The sequence below is a fragment of the Microcaecilia unicolor genome, chromosome 4 (assembly GCF_901765095.1).
Source record: "Microcaecilia unicolor chromosome 4, aMicUni1.1, whole genome shotgun sequence".
NCBI classification, from domain to species: domain Eukaryota; kingdom Metazoa; phylum Chordata; class Amphibia; order Gymnophiona; family Siphonopidae; genus Microcaecilia; species Microcaecilia unicolor.
Genome location: NC_044034.1, coordinates 33,362,274 through 33,379,192, shown reverse-complemented (window position 1 = coordinate 33,379,192; position 16,919 = coordinate 33,362,274). Strand labels below are relative to the sequence as shown.

Here is a 16,919-nt window from a genome sequence, read left to right as displayed (position 1 = left end):
TTTTTCTAGTATTGCTGCATGCTGAGTCTGACTTCTTGAGGTAACTTTCCAGTTCAGTATTTTGCCTTCATATCTGTTGTCATGTGTTTTTCATGTGTGATCAAGGTGCAGTATCCTGCTAGCGTGTAGTATTTGCAGCCCTTTTTGTTTTGTTTTTTTCACGAGGTAGTGTATTGGTGTTTTAGAGCCTGGTGTAATTACAGTGCTGCCTTTCCACGCATATGGTTGTAGCTCATCCTGTCCTTGGAATTAGTGCTGTTATGATTTGGTAAGGTTATGAGTGTGTTTTTGCACAAGTTTGTGTATAGTGTTTTGCAGTGGAGAGATTGTGTGTCTGCATCTCTGACCCCCCGGGGTTATGAGAATTGGAACTACTAATTGTAGTGGACTTGGAACTGTATAATTTCTGGGGAGGGGGTTTCATGATAGCATTGTGCTTATTATTTCAATCAGTTTTTCTGTACAAGTTTAGCTTCATTTGGCTTTATTTGAAATTTCATAAATAAAAAATTTTCTAAAAATTGAATAATCTTATCAATGAGATGGAGCTGGGGCGGAGCTAGGATGGGGCCCCTCCAAATTGGTATGCACAGGGCCCGCACTTGCTAAGACAGGCCTTGAGTGTCAGCCCCCTGAAACCCACCAAAAGCCTACTGTAACACAAATAGGTGATACCTGCAGACATAAGGGCTGTTGGTGTACAGTTGAATACTGTAGGCTTTTGTTGGTTTTTGTAGGTTTGCTGAAAAATATAAGGCGGTAACTGAGATGTACACCTTGGGATCTTTTATGTGAAGTCTACTGCAGTGCCCCCTAGGGCAGGGGTAGGCAACTCCGGTCCTCGAGAGCCGCAGGTCAGGTTTTCAGGATATCCACAATGAATATGCAGGAGTTAGATTTGCAAGCACTGCCTCCACGGTATGCAAATCTATCTCCTGCATAGTCATTGAGGATATCCTGAAAACCTGACCTGCCTGCGGCTCTCGAGGACCGGAGTTGCCTACCCCTGCCCTAGGGTGTCCCACTGCTGTGCTGTGATGTCTGTGTGGCCAGTCTACTAAGAATGCTGCCCCCAATCATACATCCCAATGGCTTGTTCTTGGGTGTATTTTTCCCTTGGACATTTCTTTTTTCCAGAAATGGTCACAACAGAAAAACGCACCGAGCGTAAAATGTGTAAAAACATTTAGGACATGGCCATTTTTCAAACACAAAAATAGCATTTTTCAGGTTCAAAAATGGCCATGTCTACCACTTGATTTTTGGACATTTTCAGCAAAAATGTCCAAAGTTGGATTTAGACGTCATATCGAAAATGCCCCTCTTAGCATGTCTGTTTAATCTTTTTTCCAATTTACTGTAAATTCTAACATAAAGCAATTCAACCATATAACAGGTTTCCAGCAGAGATTTGAGGAAACAAAAAAAAACGACAGTGCTTGTAAGCTTACCTGGTATAATGTATGGGTAATTTTTTTCTGGAATAACTTCGGAGTGAAACTGCAGTATGTGCTTCACTTCGAAAGTTAACGCATTATCTGTGAGTAAACGATGCCTGCAGGCTTTGCACCAGTGTGAACAATTTAACAAAATTGCGCTCTGTATTGCCCCAAGGATCTGTAATATGACTGACGGGTGCTATTTGTTTTTTTTTTTCCTTTCTTAGTAATGGCTATTTGGATCCATGGTCTTCTGGTGGGGTGAATTATAACATCTCGGATACCTTGGTCGCTGTAACAATTCCTGAAGGCGCACACCATCTGGATCTGCGCTACAGCAACGCACACGACCCACCTTCGGTACAACGAGCCCGAGACTTGGAAGTGCATTACATGAAGCAATGGATTAAGAAGTCCAGATCTGATCGCTGAAAGTGCTACCACTGTTAGGGACATGTGTTTTGTCCCGTATGATCCCTTCTGCTGCTGTTGGGTTTATGAACACTGTTGTCCTGAGCACATTTAAGAAATGAAATGTTTCTGGGAGACTATGGGAAGCAGCAAGATGTGGTTATCTATTTTTTTTTTTTAACAATTGGAAGAGTTCCTCAAATGAATATAAAGTTTATTTCATCCTTAAGATGAGCTATCTTGATATCCTGCCCCTCCCCCTTTTTTTTTTTTTTTTTATAAGTACCTCATAAAATTTGGTTGAGCCTCAGTCTCCTTTGGGCAGTTTCATTTCATGCTTTTGTTTATTAGGCATAACTTTCTGTATCACCCTAATGACAATACGTATTTTTCTAGTCTTTTTAGATTGTTTAAAATTTTTTTTTATTCTTGCATGAAATGGCCATGTGCATTCTCCCAGTGTACCTCCCCATTTTCTTTTTTTTCCTGTGGCTGGGATGAGGAGAGAGGCTATTGTATATGTTGCTCTCAAACTTAAAATAAATTACTCTGTCCTTAATGTCAGTTTAGCTCAGGGCTTTCAGAATGCCTTTTGGTTTTGTCTGGAGGAGTGGCCTAGTGGTTAGGGTGGTGGACTTTGGTCCTGGGGAACTGAGGAACTGAGCTTGATTCCCACTTCAGTCACAGGCAGCTCCTTGTGACTCTGGGCAATTCACTTAACCCTCCATTGCCCCATGTAAGCCACATTGAGCCTGCCATGAGTGGGAAAGCGCAGGGTACAAATGTAACAAAAATAAAATAGATACTATTGGAGATTCTACATGGAATGTTGCTATTCCACTAGCAACATTCCATGTAGAAGGCTGCGCAGGCTTCTGTTTCTGTGAATCCGGTCAGACTCACAGAAGCAGAAGCCTGCGCGGCCACATTGGTGATCTGCAAGGGCCAACTTCTACATGGAATGTTGCTAGTGGAGGAGTGGCCTAGTGGTTAGGGTGGTGGACTTTGGTCCTGGGGAACTGAGGAACTGAGTTCAATTCCCATTTCACGCACAGGCAGCTCCTTGTGACTCTGGGCAAGTCACTTAACCCTCCATTGCCCCATGTAAGCCGCATTGAGCCTGCCATGAGTGGGAAAGCGCGGGGTACAAATGTAACAAAAATAAAATATATACTATTGGAGATTCTACATGGAATGTTGCTACTATTGGAGATTCTACATGGAATGTTGCTATTCCACTAGCCTGAAACCACTAAGATCTCCAATACCAAAAATCTTTGGAAACTGCAATCACACACTACACAAATCCAAAGATAAGAACTCAGTGTCTGCTCACTGCATATAAATACTTTTAGTAATGCAAATTCTCATATGGTTTGGATATTGGGAGCCCTCGGACGATGCCACTTAAAAGCAATTTCATTAGTTTTTGCCTAGTGGCCAGGCCTCTCTTCATCGGGTACTCCCTTTTCTTAAACCTTAAATAAATGCTGTGGCAAACACACTCCACTGGTGCCCAAAATATACGTGCTCAAAATTCAAAAGAAAAATAGAAAAAACTTATCTTGAACATAGTACATGTCTCTCGCTGTTGAAGTCCGCTTTGGCTTTCCCTAAATTACGCCCGACGCCGCGGGTTTCAATATTTTCATCAGGGACTCGGGTTAAACTTGCCCGCCTTAAATCCTCAACAGTCTGTGCACGCAGACTCTCACAGTGCCACAGCATTTATTTAAGGTTTAAGAAAAGGGAGTACCCGATGAAGAGAGGCCTGGCCACTAGGCAAAAACTAATGAAATTGCTTTTAAGTGGCATCGTCCGAGGGCTCCCAATATCCAAACCATATGAGAATTTGCATTACTAAAAGTATTTATATGCAGTGAGCAGACACTGAGTTCTTATCTTTGGATTTGTGTAGTGTGCTATTCCACTAGCAACATTCCATGTAGAAGGCTGCGCAGGCTTCTGTTTCTGTGAGTCTGACGTCCTGCACGTACGTGCAGGACGTCAGACTCACAGAAGCAGAAGCCTGCGCGGCCACATCGGTAATCTGCAAGGGCCAGGCACAGGAAAGCGCGGGGTACAAATGTAACAAAAAAAAAAGGGGGGGGGGGGGGCAAACCAATATCCATCCCTACCCCAAGCTCTTTAGTTGATGTTGTGTTGGGCAAAATATTGGTAGGACGATGGCCACCCCATTCTACTGCCTATATGGGTAGCTCTTCGCTCTTCCCTCTGTTCTTGAAATGTGCTCCTGTAGGTTTTGTATAGTTACCACCATAATCTCCTGGTTCCTCAAAAGCACTATTAGCTCATTTCCAGCTAAGCTTTGTGTTAGCCCCTGTAAGAGCGTAGCTGAGGAATCCACCAACTGCCCATTAAACTACTACTACTACTATTTAACATTTCTAAAGCGCTACCAGGGTTACGCAGCGCTGTACAATCTAACAAAGAAGGACAGTCCCTGCTCAAAGGAGCTTACAATCTAAAGGACAAAAAAGTGCAGGCAATCAAATTGGGGGCAGTCTAGGTTTCCTGGGATAGAGGTACAATGGTTAGGTGCCGAAAGTGACATCCATAACTATTTATTGTCTGTCAGAGAAGAGCTAGACAGGATAAGGTGGGGGGGGGGGGGGGGTTCTTTTTTTTTTTTCTTCCTGACAAGTATTGCAAGAATATTTTTATATTGTACCTTGGCTGTACTGTAATTGCTTTTTTGCAGGTTAAGTGTTCCTTTTCCACTGGATTTGAAACAGTTGTAAAACAATAAAAATGGTTTGTTTTTATTGCTGATTTAAATAATCAAAAATTGTTCATCAAATACAAATGTATATACTTTATATAACTTTTTTTTTTCTTAATTCCACCAAAATAACTTATGGGGCTGGACCCTGATTCTGTTTCTGATGTATCCCTTCTCTGTCTGGAAGTCATAAGGTATTGCACTGTCTGGCTGTTCACGAAATCCATGATTTTATGCTTTTAGTTTTTGTTTTCACAAACACCTTTGTGTCTAATGGAATTTTCATAAAGATGATGTCTCTTCTAGCGTAGACAATCTCGCCAGTGGGGAAAAAAATAATTCTTGGCCATTTTACTTCATGCATTGGTATGGTTCATATGCTTTGTACTTGGTTGAAGCTTGTGGACTCTTAAAATCTTTGCATGGTATCTTTGCAGCAGTTGGCACACAGCGACACCACTGAATAGTTTCAGATCTAAGTCCTGTTCTGATACCAGTGGGCTGGCATAAAGATTTCGAAACAAAGACAATCAGCCAGACTTCGTGTGCACAGTATCTTGTGGCAGTCTAAGGACAGAGCAGTCAGCTTAAAACGTGGGAATTGAAACCTTTTTGTTAATTCCAGTGGGTCCTGCAGCTGTTACATTGCGTGGCATATTGCATCAGGAATGCTGTAGAATCACTTAGCTTCAATCTGTTTTTTGTTACTGATCCTTTTTTCAATCTCAATGTGTTTTTTTTTTTTTTTTTTTTTGTATCGTAGTAAAGGTTGATTTGAACAAAAGCTACTGAGTGGTCCGAGTTTAATTTATTGGTATGCTTGGTGCCATTGATCATGTGACTTTCAGAACCTGTGCTCAGCTGTTTAAAACTAACCTTGCGTTAATGTCTATTACCCTGTATCGTCGTTAGCTTCCACATCTATACATCTGAATGCTATGAAAGACATGCATGTTGTGTTTTAAGAGTGGTCTTAAGCACCACTTCATATCGGTATGCAGTATTGCAGATTTTAAATGTCTTTGAAGAATGAAAGATGAGCAGAATACCAATGAATGAATAAATAACTTGGCTGGTTGGTGCTGAAAATCGGCACTAGCCAGCTCAGCCCTCTTCTGCTTGAGTCAAAATGAAATGGCAGGACCATTTGAGCTCCCCTGTTCCTCCTACTCACCCAGGTTCAAATCCCACTTCAGCCAGGGGGCCCAGATCACTGAGTCTGCCTCTGCTTGGGGATTCTCCCCAGCTGCCAAAGGTGTTTGGGGTGAGGGTCAGGGTTGGGGGGTGCAGAGAGCAAGGGAAAAAATTTGTGCCCCCCTCCTCTGTGGGTTCAGGCCCCCTCAAAAATGACATTCTCCGAGGATAAGCAGGCTGCTTGTTCTCACGACTGGGTGACGTCCGTGGCAGCCCCCACCAACCGGAACAAAACTTCGCGGGTGGTCCCGCACGCAGGGCACGCCCACCGCACATGTGCGGCCGTCTTCCCGCCCGTGCATGACCGTTCCTGCTCAGTCTTTTCTTTTCCGCGCCTGGAGAGAGACGTGCTCGCCTCTCTCTTTCTCAACCCCGGAAACCGGATCGCGTTGTTCGCGAATCTTCGTTTATTTTTCGTTTATTTTCGTTGCCGCGTTTTTCTCTTTAGTTTTTCTAAAAAAAAAAAAACGCGCTGTACTTGTTTTCCCTCGTCTTTTAGCGGGGGCGTCGCGTTGCGGCCTTGTGGCCGCACGGTCGATTTCTTTTCGAAGGTGTGATTTTACCGCCACCATCGACGACTTTGATTTCGCCGACGCGATTTTTCCGTCGATGTCCTCGAAGGTCCCGAGTGGATTTAAGAAGTGTGGTCGGTGCAGCCGGCCTATCTCGCAGACCGACACTCACGCTTGGTGCCTCCAGTGCCTCGGGCCGGAGCACGATACCAAGTCGTGTACTTTGTGTCTTGGTCTCCGGAAACGGACTCAAGTAGCGAGGCAAGTTCTTCGGGACCGTCTTTTTGGAACTTGAGCCGGCCCCTCAACGTCGACCTCGACGGCATCGGTATCGACGGCCGGTTCTTCGGTATCGATGTCCGCGAAATCGGCACCGATGGCATCGACCCCAGGAGCACAGGTCCCGTCGGCCCGCCGATCCTCCGTTGACGGCAGGGGTGAGAGGCCGCGTGGGCAATCGGCCCCGGTCACTCCCTCTACCCAGGGCCCTCGGGACCGAACCCTGTCGGACCCGGTCCCTTGAGGCCGAGGGGGATCGACCTCCTCCTCCTCCTCCATTCCACCTAGCGCCGATGACGGGCATCGCAAGAAAACAAAGAAGCACCGTCATCGGTCGCCATCGATGCATCCGGCCCCCGGCGCCGGAGAGGAGTCGAGAGGAGAGGTCCCCCTCGGTAGTAGAGGTACCGCCGCGTCAGGGTCCCAGCAATTCGGTGCAGTCTCCTGGACCCGAGCAGCTTCCGGCACCGACGCCTCTACCGGCCCCCCCGTCTTTCCCGGCAGCGGGCCTGGACGAGTGCCTCTGAGCCATCCTTCCGGGGATCCTGGAAGGGCTGATGCGCCAGACTGTGCCGGCGCGGGGGGTGCTTGCGCCCTCGGCGCTGTTGACTGTGGCGCCGGCGAGCTCTAGCCCGGTGCCGAGGCCTCCGACGCCGCTTGCGGCGCCGGTCTCGACCGCCACGCAGGTGGAGTCCCCGTCGATGGAGGGAGCTTCATCCCCGCCGGCGCGGGAGTCCACCGCTCGACGACACCGAGGCCTCTGTGCCTCGATGTCGAGCCGGGCCCGGTTGAGGACTCAGCTGCACGAACCTATGTCCGACACCGAGGAAGAGGCCTCGTGGGGGGAGGAGGAGGACCCCAGATATTTCTCCTCAGAGGAGTCTGTGGGCCTTCCCTCCGACCCCACGCCTTCACCAGAGAGAAAGCTCTCGCCTCCTGAGAGCCTCTCCTTTGCCAGGGACATGTCTATATGCATTCCCTTCCCCGTGGTCTCTGTGGATGAGCCGAGGGCTGAGATGCTCGAGGTCCTCGATTATCCATCACCACCTAGAGAGTCCTCCACGGTACCGTTGCACAATGTCCTCAGAGAGACACTGCTTCGGAACTGGGTGAGACCATTATCTAATCCCACCATCCCCAAGAAAGCAGAGTCCCAATACAGAATCCACTCGGACCCAGAGTTAATGCGGCCCCAATTGCCTCATGACTCGGCAGTCGTGGACTCTGCTCTCAAGAGGGCACGGAGTTCAAGGGATACCGCCTCGGCGCCCCCGGGGCGGGAATCTCGCACTCTGGACTCGTTTGGGAGGAAGGCCTACCAATCTTCCATGCTCGTGACCCGCATCCACATACGGAATAATGTGAAGCAACTGGCGGACCTGGTTGACAAGCTCCCGCCGGAGCAGTCCAGGCCTTTTCAGGAGGTGGTCAGGCAGCTGAAGGTGTGCAGAAAGTTCCTGTCCAGGGGTATATATGACACCTGTGACGTGGCATCTCGTGCTGTGGCCCAAGGTATAGTGATGCGCAGGCTCTCATGGCTGCGTGCCTCTGACCTGGACAACCGCACCCAGCAGAGACTGGCCGACGTCCCTTGCCGGGGGGATAATATTTTTGGTGAGAAGTTCGAGCAGCTGGTGGACCAACTGCATCAGCGGGAAACCGCCCTTGACAAGCTCTCCCACCGGGCGCCTTCAGCATCCACCTCAGCAGGTGGACGTTTTTCCCGGGCCCGGCAGGCTGCGCCCTATGCTTTTCCCAAGCGTAGGTACACCCAGCCGGCCCGAAGGCCTCGTCAGGCACAGGGACAGTCCCAGCGCGCTCGTTCTCGTCAACAGCGTGCGCCTAAGCAGCCCCCTGCGCCTCCACAGCAAAAGCCGGGGACGGGCTTTTGACTGGATCCATGGGAACATAGCCGCCCTCAAAGTGTCCGTACCGGACGATCTGCCGGTCGGAGGTAGGTTGAAATTTTTTCACCAAAGGTGGCCTCTCATAACCTCCGACCAATGGGTTCTCCAAATAGTGCGGTGCGGATACGCCCTAAATTTGGACTCCCTGCCACCAAATTGTCCTCCGGGAGCTCAATCCTTCAGCTCCCATCACAAGCAGGTACTTGCAGAGGAACTCTCCGCCCTTCTCAGCGCCAATGCGGTCGAGCCCGTACCACCCGGGCAGGGATTCTATTCCAGGTACTTCCTTGTGGAAAAGAAAACGGGGGATGCGTCCCATCCTAGACCTGAGAGGCCTGAACAAATTCCTGGTCAAAGAAAAGTTCAGGATGCTTTCCTTGGGCACCCTTCTGCCAATGATTCAGAAAAATGATTGGCTATGTTCCCTGGATTTAAAGGACGCATACACTCACATCCCGATACTGCCAGCTCACAGACAGTATCTCAGATTCCGCCTGGGCGCACGGCATTTTCAGTATTGTGTGCTGCCCTTTGGGCTCGCCTCTGCCCCACGGGTGTTTACAAAGTGCCTCGTGGTGGTAGCGGCGTATCTACGCAAGCTGGGAGTGCACGTGTTCCCATATCTCGACGATTGGCTGGTCAAGAACACCTCGGAGGCAGGAGCTCTCCGGTCCATGCAGTGCACTATTCAACTCCTGGAGCTGCTGGGGTTTGTGATAAATTACCCAAAGTCCCATCTCCAGCCAGCCCAGTCTCTGGAATTCATAGGAGCTCTGCTGAATACCCAGACGGCTCAGGCCTTCCTTCCCGAAGCAAGGGCCAGCAACCTCCTGTCCCTGGCTTCACGGACCAGATCGTCTCAGCAGATCACAGCTCGGCAGATGTTGAGACTTCTGGGTCATATGGCCTCCACAGTTCATGTGACTCCCATGGCTCGTCTTCACATGAGATCTGCTCAATGGACCCTAGCTTCCCAGTGGTTTCAAGCCACCGGGAATCTAGAAGATGTCATCCGCCTCTCCACCAGTTGCCGCACTTCACTGCACTGGTGGACCAATTTGACCCCAGGACATCCATTCCAAATTCCACAGCCCACGAAAGTGCTGACGACGGATGCATCTCGCCTGGGGTGGGGAGCTCATGTCGATGGGCTTCACACCCAGGGACTGTGGTCCCTCTAGGAAAAGGATCTTCAGATCAACCTCCTGGAGCTCTGAGCAATCTGGAACGCATTGAAGGCTTTCAGAGATCGGCTGTCCTGTCAAATTATCCAAATTCGGACAGACAATCAGGTTGCAATGTATTACATCAACAAGCAGGGGGGCACCGGATCTCGCCCCTTGTGTCAGGAAGCCGTCGGGATGTGGCGTTGGGCTTGCCAGTTCGGCATGCTCCTCCAAGCCACATACCTGGCAGGCGTAAACAACAGTCTGGCCGACAGACTGAGCAGAGTCATGCAACCGCACGAGTGGTCGCTCCATTCCAGAGTGGTACGCAAGATCTTCCGAGAGTGGGGCACCCCCTCGGTGGACCTTTTCGCCTCTCAGACCAACCACAAGCTGCTTCTGTTCTGTTCCAGACTTCAGACACACGGCAGGCTAGCGTCGGATGCCTTTTTCCTTCATTGGGGGACCGGCCTCCTGTATGCTTATCCTCCCATATCTTTGGTGGGGAAGACCTTACTGAAGCTCAAGCAAGACTGCGGCACCATGATTCTGATAGCGCCCTTTTGGCCCCGTCAGATCTGGTTCCCTCTTCTTCTGGAGTTGTCCTCCGAAGAACCGTGGAGATTGGAGTGTTTTCCGACTCTCATTTCGCAGAACGACGGGGCGTTGCTGCACCCCAACCTTCAGTCTCTGGCTCTCACGGCCTGGATGTTGAGGGCGTAGACTTCGCTGCGTTGGGTCTGTCTGAGGGTGTCTCCCGTGTCTTGCTTGCCTCTAGGAAGGATTCCACTAAAAAGAGTTACTTTTTTCAAGTGGAGGAGGTTTGTCGTTTGGTGTGAGAGCAAGGCCCTAGAACCTCGTTCTTGCCCTGCACAGAACCTGCTTGAATACCTTCTGCACTTATCAGAGTCTGGCCTCAAGACCAACTCAGTAAGGAATCACCTTAGTGCGATTAGTGCTTACCATTATCGTGTGGAAGGTAAAGCCATCTCTGGAGAGCCTTTAGTCGTTCGCTTCATGAGAGGCCTGCTTTTGTCAAAGCCCCCTATCAAGCCTCCTACAGTGTCATGGGATCTCAACGTCGTCCTCACCCAGCTGATGAAACCTCCTTTTGAGCCACTGAATACTTGCCATCTGAAGTACTTGACCTGGAAGGTCATTTTCTTGGTGGCAGTTACTTCAGCTCGTAGGGTCAGTGAGCTTCAAGCCCTGGTAGCTCATGCTCCATATACCAAATTTCATCACAACAGAGTAGTGCTCCGCACTCACCCAAAGTTCCTGCCGAAGGTGGTGTCGGAGTTCCATCTTAACCAGTCAATTGTCTTGCCAACATTCTTTCCCAGACCGCATACCCGCCCTGCTGAACGTCAGTTGCACACATTGGACTGCAAGAGAGCATTGGCCTTCTACTTGGAGCGGACACAGCCCCACAGACAGTCCGCCCAATTGTTTGTTTCTTTCGACCCTAACAGGATAGGGGTCGCTGTCGGGAAACGCACCATCTCCAATTGGCTAGCAGATTGCATTTCCTTCACTTATGCCCAGGCTGGGCTGGCTCTTGAGGGTCATGTCACGGCTCATAGTGTCAGAGCCATGGCAGCGTCGGTGGCTCACTTGAAGTCAGCCACTATTGAAGAGATTTGCAAGGCTGCGACGTGGTCATCTGTCCACACATTCACATCACATTACTGCCTCCAGCAGGATACCCGACGCGACAGTCGGTTTGGGCAGTCGGTGCTGCAGAATCTGTTTGGGGTGTAAATCCAACTCCACCCTCCAGGACCCGAATTATTCTGGTCAGGCTGCACTCTGTTAGTTGTTCTTCGTAGGTCAATTTTCTGTTGTTCCCTTGCCGTTGCGAGGTTAAATTGACCTGGGTTCTTGTTTTGAGTGAGCCTGAGAGCTAGGGATACCCCAGTCATGAGAACAAGCAGCCTGCTTGTCCTCGGAGAAAGTGAATGATACATACCTGTAGCAGTTGTTCTCCGAGGACAGCAGGCTGATTGTTCTCACCTACCCTCCCTCCTCCCCTTTGGAGTTGCGTTTCATCATTTTTGCTTGTCATTCAACTGAGCGGGAACGGTCACGCACGGGCGGGAAGACGGCCGCGCATGCGCGGTGGGCGTGCCCTGAGTGCAGGACCGCCCGCGAAGTTTTGTTCCGGTTGGTGGGGGCTGCCGCGGACGTCACCCAGTCGTGAGAACAATCAGCCTGCTGTCCTCGGAGAACACCTGCTACAGGTATGTATCATTCACTGTCTGGTTACATGGATGGCTTAGACTGAGCATGCACTCTGCTATGGTCTGATTTTTTTTCAGCATGAGGAATTTGAATACCCTGCACAATCTCTATTTCCAGGAACTATTTTGGGGTTTTAACATCTAAGAACTGCCAGTAGTTATTTTCTCTACTCTTCTTAAAGGAGGGTTGGGAAATCCCCAGTCATATCAACCTGTGGAGATGGGGGATGCAGACAGTACTGCTGACTGAGCAAATGCGTTCTGCCTTGGGCCTGATAATCCGCATGTGTGCCTAAGGGACATAGTGATTGCTGTTGCTGCCACTGTGGAATAATACATGATATTAATCTTCATTGCGCCAATGCCTGAGGATGGAATCTGTGAATATCTTCTACTTTTGTAAATACTGCGCTCTTTGGTATTATACCACCGTGCTTTTGTATGTCCAGTCGTACAAGGTGCTGGTCTGGGAGTGAGAGAATCTTCAGGTTCTTCAGAACCAGTTCCCTATTTGGGTGTTGCATGAACGTCAATCAGCTATAGACGTAATCATAGTACTGAATCTCTGTACTTAATGATGTATTAAGTAAGGCTGAACAGGGTTATGATACTCTGAGGCATATTTTCAAAGCACTTTGGGAGGCTAAGTTCCATAGGTTTCTATGGAACTTTGGGAGGCTAAGTGCTTTGAAAATATGCCTCTCTGTGGGTTCAGCTAGATTTGAGCGTTGCTTTTGACACAGTGTCCCCCATGTTAAATTGCTTGAATTGTTGAGGAGCCTGGGGAATCAGTTCTACAGTGTTGAATTGTTTTTTTTTTCTTCTTTCGTATTTGTCTAATCATTCACAAATGGTAAATTGGAATCAAGAAATTTCCGAACCCAAGAAGTTAGTTCGCAGAGTCCCTCAAGGATAACTTTTGTCACCTCTTTTTTGTTTAATTTGTATTTAGTTCCTCTAGCAAGACTGTTGGAAACTTCATATCAGAACTTTCATTTTTTTTGCAGATGACATCCAGCTCATCATCTTTATCAGTGTGATGTCGTCACAAAATTTAATCAAAAATTGGTAGCTTTAGGGAACTGACTACATACATGGCAGTAGCTGGGTTGATGTCTCATAAGTCTAATTCCTTAGACTTCAAGGTAAAGAATTAAATGTTCATGATCCGGTAACATTAGGATTTCATTATGATGATCAAATAAAATTCAATCTTGGGACAGTAATGTAGTCAAATCTTGGCCATTTTCAATTAAGAGTGTCAGTTGCGGTCAGTACTGATTAGCTCAAACCTGGTGAAAGTTATACATGCTCTATTCAGCAGTAGATTGGATTACTGTAATTCTCTTTTTCAGGGGGTTGACTCGTTAGTTTAAAAAGATTAGTTAGTACAAAGTACAGCGACCTGTCCGATTACAGGCAAGAAACCTGATTTTATCACATCTGTTCTGGCTGAGTTGCATTGGTTACCAATGTCAGCGAAGATAAACTTCAGTTTTACGCTTGGTATTTAAAACGTTTTGGTTGAGAGTTCCTAGTATCTTTCTGCTTATTAAATATGTTCCATCCAGGCAATTACGATCCTCACAATTAACTTTATTGGAACTTCCCCCTTTATCCATGCTTAAATTAACTACCACGAAACTGGCATTTTGTCACTTTGGCTGTTTTATTTTGTTGCCTGAGGGCACTAGGGGAATTTTCTGTAAAGCTTTGAAAACCTGGCTTTGTCAGTTGAAGACTGAAGACCCATCTCTTCAAGATAGCCTACCTACCCTAACGATTCAACCTAATCTAAAGCTTGCCCACATGATTCTTATTGACAATTGTTATACATTGACCATATTTCCCATTATCCTTATTGCTATCCCATATCCTTTCCTCGCCATCATCCTACGCCTACCTTCTAATGCTCATTTCCTTCTGCACCCAATTCCTCCTATGTTCAATTTACTTATCTGTTAACCCCATTAATATTGCGTTTACTACAAACGTTTTACGCTTTGTAATTCTTCATATTGTTACTATGTATGCCGCATTGAGCCTGCCATGTGTGGGAAAGCGCAGGGTACAAATGTAATAAATAAATTGTTTTGGGCAATTGTAGTGGATGAGATTGAGTTATTTCTGCATTGTAGATGATAAACTGGGCAAAGTTTTTTGTGTTGTCTGAGATGTTTTATACTTGTTTTAGTAATTGTAATTGCAGTATTGTGAACTGGTTTGGTGACTTGGGTGTAAAATGTAGTATAACAAATGAATGTAGTATATCAAATGAATAAATCATGGATCTTCCTCCACTCCCATCACACTATCTGTTAGAGTTCCCCAGGGATCTGTCCTTGGACCCCTTCTCTTCTCAATCTACACCTCTTCCCTAGGCTCACTGATCTCATCTCATGGTTTTCAGTATCATCTTTATGCTGATAACACCCAGCTATATCTCTCCACACCAGACATCACCGCTGAGACCCAGGCCAAGGTATCGGCCTGCTTATCCGACATTGCTGCCTGGTTGTCCAACCGCCACCTGAAGCTGAACATGTCCAAAACCGAGCTCCTCGTCTTTCAACCTAAACCCACTTCTCCTCTTCCTCCATTCTGTATCTCAGTTGATAACACCCTCATCCTCCCCGTCCCATCTGCCCGCAACCTCGGAGTCATCTTCGACTCCTCCCTCTCCTTCTCTGCGCATATCCAACAGACTGCCAAGACCTGTGGCTTCTTCCTCTTCAACATCAGCAAAATTCGCCCTTTCCTGTCTGAGCACACCACACGAACTCTCGTCCACGCTCTCATTACCTCTTGCCTTGACTACTGCAACTTACTCCTCACCGGCCTCCCACTCAGCCATCTATCCCCCCTTCAATCCATTCAGAACGCTGCCGCACGTCTTATATTCCACCAGAACCGATATACTCATATCACCCCTCTCCTCAAGTCACTTCACTGGCTTCCGATCAGATACCGCATACAATTCAAGCTTCTACTCCTTACCTACAAATGCACCCGGTCTGCGGCTCCTCACTGCCTCTCTACCCTCATCTCCCCTTATGTCCCCGCCCGTAACCTCCGCTCTCAGGACAAATCCCTCCTTTTAGTACCCTTCTCCACCACTGCCAACTCCAGGCTCCGCTCATTCTGCCTTGCCTCACCCTATGCCTGGAACAATCTTCCTCAACCCCTACGCCAAGCCCCCTCCCTACCCATCTTCAAATCTCTGCTTAAAACTCACCTCTTCAATGCTGCCTTCGGCACCTAACCCTTTCGAGAAATATAGTATGCCCTATCAGATTGACTCTACACTTGTCTTTTAGATCGTACACTTGTCTCTAGATTGTACACCTGTCTTTTAGATTGTAAGCTCCTTGAGCAGGGACTGTCCTTCCATGTTAAATTGTACAGCGCTGCGTAACCCTAGTAGCGCTTTAGAAATATTAAGTAGTAGTAGTAAATCACATCAGGACACCACAGACCAGCTAAGCCCATCGATGGTGGAGGGGAGAGGAGGTGATATAGTTCTAGCTCCACTCCATCATCATCTCAATCAAGACCACTAATACCATGTGACTGGATAATATGCCTAACCTGGAACTGAAAAAAGAGCAGCCACAGTCCTCTGCTCTTAAAGAAGAAAAGTAAGAGGAGTGAACTAGTTCAGGCTGGCTGACTCTCTACCAAGAGTGGGATCTGATAGATTGTTGGCCTTCCTGTTCCCTGAGGAGACAGAAAAGTATTTAAATATTTCAGTGACCTAGAAGGCATAGTTGGAGTCAAAATCTACAAAGTAGTGCAAAGATTTCAACCTAATGAATTCTTCTCTTCTTCATCCATTCACTCTCCGCCCTGCTTCTACCACGATGCTTTCTCCCTGCATCATCCCACTGCAGCAAGCTCTCCATCTCCTCAGTGCAGAGCAGCATGGAGGTGTAGGGACTGAACATAGAAACACATGCTTTGGGACCATGATCCCTGATGCTACCCCTTAGTGAGCTCACAATTTACCCTCAGGTAAGGGAGAGATTCTTGTACTGAAAGAAATAGCCAAAGTTATTGCAAGGGGGGGGGGGGGGGGTAGGTAGGTAGGTAGGTAGTTAGTTAGTTAGTTAGTTAGTGGAAATACCAGACAGGTATTTTGTTTCTTGGTTATGTATATGGGTGAGAGAACCATGTGGAAAGCTTCCCATACACTGCCGTGCATTTTAACTGTGGGTGTAAACTTATGCAGAAACCTTACTGCACACTGCATCAAAATGAATGCAAATGTGGTGGTTAGCCATTCTGTAGAATGCAAATAAAAAAAAGAATACAGTTTTGGATGCATGGCTGATGCGGGAAAATGTCTTCCAGGCCAGAGTAGAAAGGTTGGTTGAGAGGATTTTTTTTCCCTTATGGCAGACTAAACCCCACCCAGAGCATCCCTAGGATAAACTGCACAGGGCAGGACATGCTATTTTTCAAGATGGTGGTATAGGCAGGAGTGAGTGAGCATTGCTCCTACCTTTTAAGGTATGTTGGGTCAGGGGATACTGGGGGAGGGGAGAGAAGAGGAGAGGATTTGTGCTGGCTGCAAGGGAAGCACACACAATCAATCAAAAAACTCTGCTAATTAAGTTTCTGATCTGTGTCTCAGTTGTAAACTTCATCTCTCTATAATGTGGAACTTATGCATTTAAAAAAATAATTTCTGTGTTTTCATATTAATACCTTTTTTTCTTTGTTTTATTGCCTATGTATTTAAAGCATATGTCTGCCATGATGAACACTGTGCATTTTGTAATGTACTGATTTCTTTAGACATTCTGTTGCTACACTCATTACTTGGGTGGCAAAAATCAAACCAATGTGGCTTTCTTTTTTCGTGTAGATTTCATGCTGCCCGAACTAGGAATAAGCAGCGGACTTTCCCCCAAGTCCACCTGACGGGTTTCTTTCCAGTGCGCCTGATATTTCCCAGTGTTAAGCCTTATGCAGAAGCCTGCCTTGAACCTGTGACCTTCAGGATGAAAAACAGCCACCTTTAGAATG

At 47.5% G+C, this 16,919-nt stretch overlaps 1 protein-coding gene across 2 annotated transcripts in view; it reads left to right on the top strand.

The window, feature by feature from the left end:
* The window catches only part of PRCP (prolylcarboxypeptidase), a 57,173-nt gene extending 53,148 nt beyond the window's left edge, over positions 1 to 4,025 (top strand). Inside the window, exons 9-10 of one of the 2 annotated variants that reach the window (XR_003941863.1) lie at positions 1,667 to 2,450; positions 3,955 to 4,025. Coding sequence is in view for 1 of the 2 variants with exons in the window: in XM_030200092.1 (XP_030055952.1) it covers positions 1,667 to 1,871 (205 nt within the window). In the remaining variant the exon portion in view is untranslated. Of the gene's footprint in view, positions 1 to 1,666; positions 2,532 to 3,954 lie in introns of those variants that run through there. The other variant, XM_030200092.1, reaches the window with a different exon arrangement.
* The last annotated feature ends 12,894 nt before the right edge of the window (positions 4,026 to 16,919 follow it).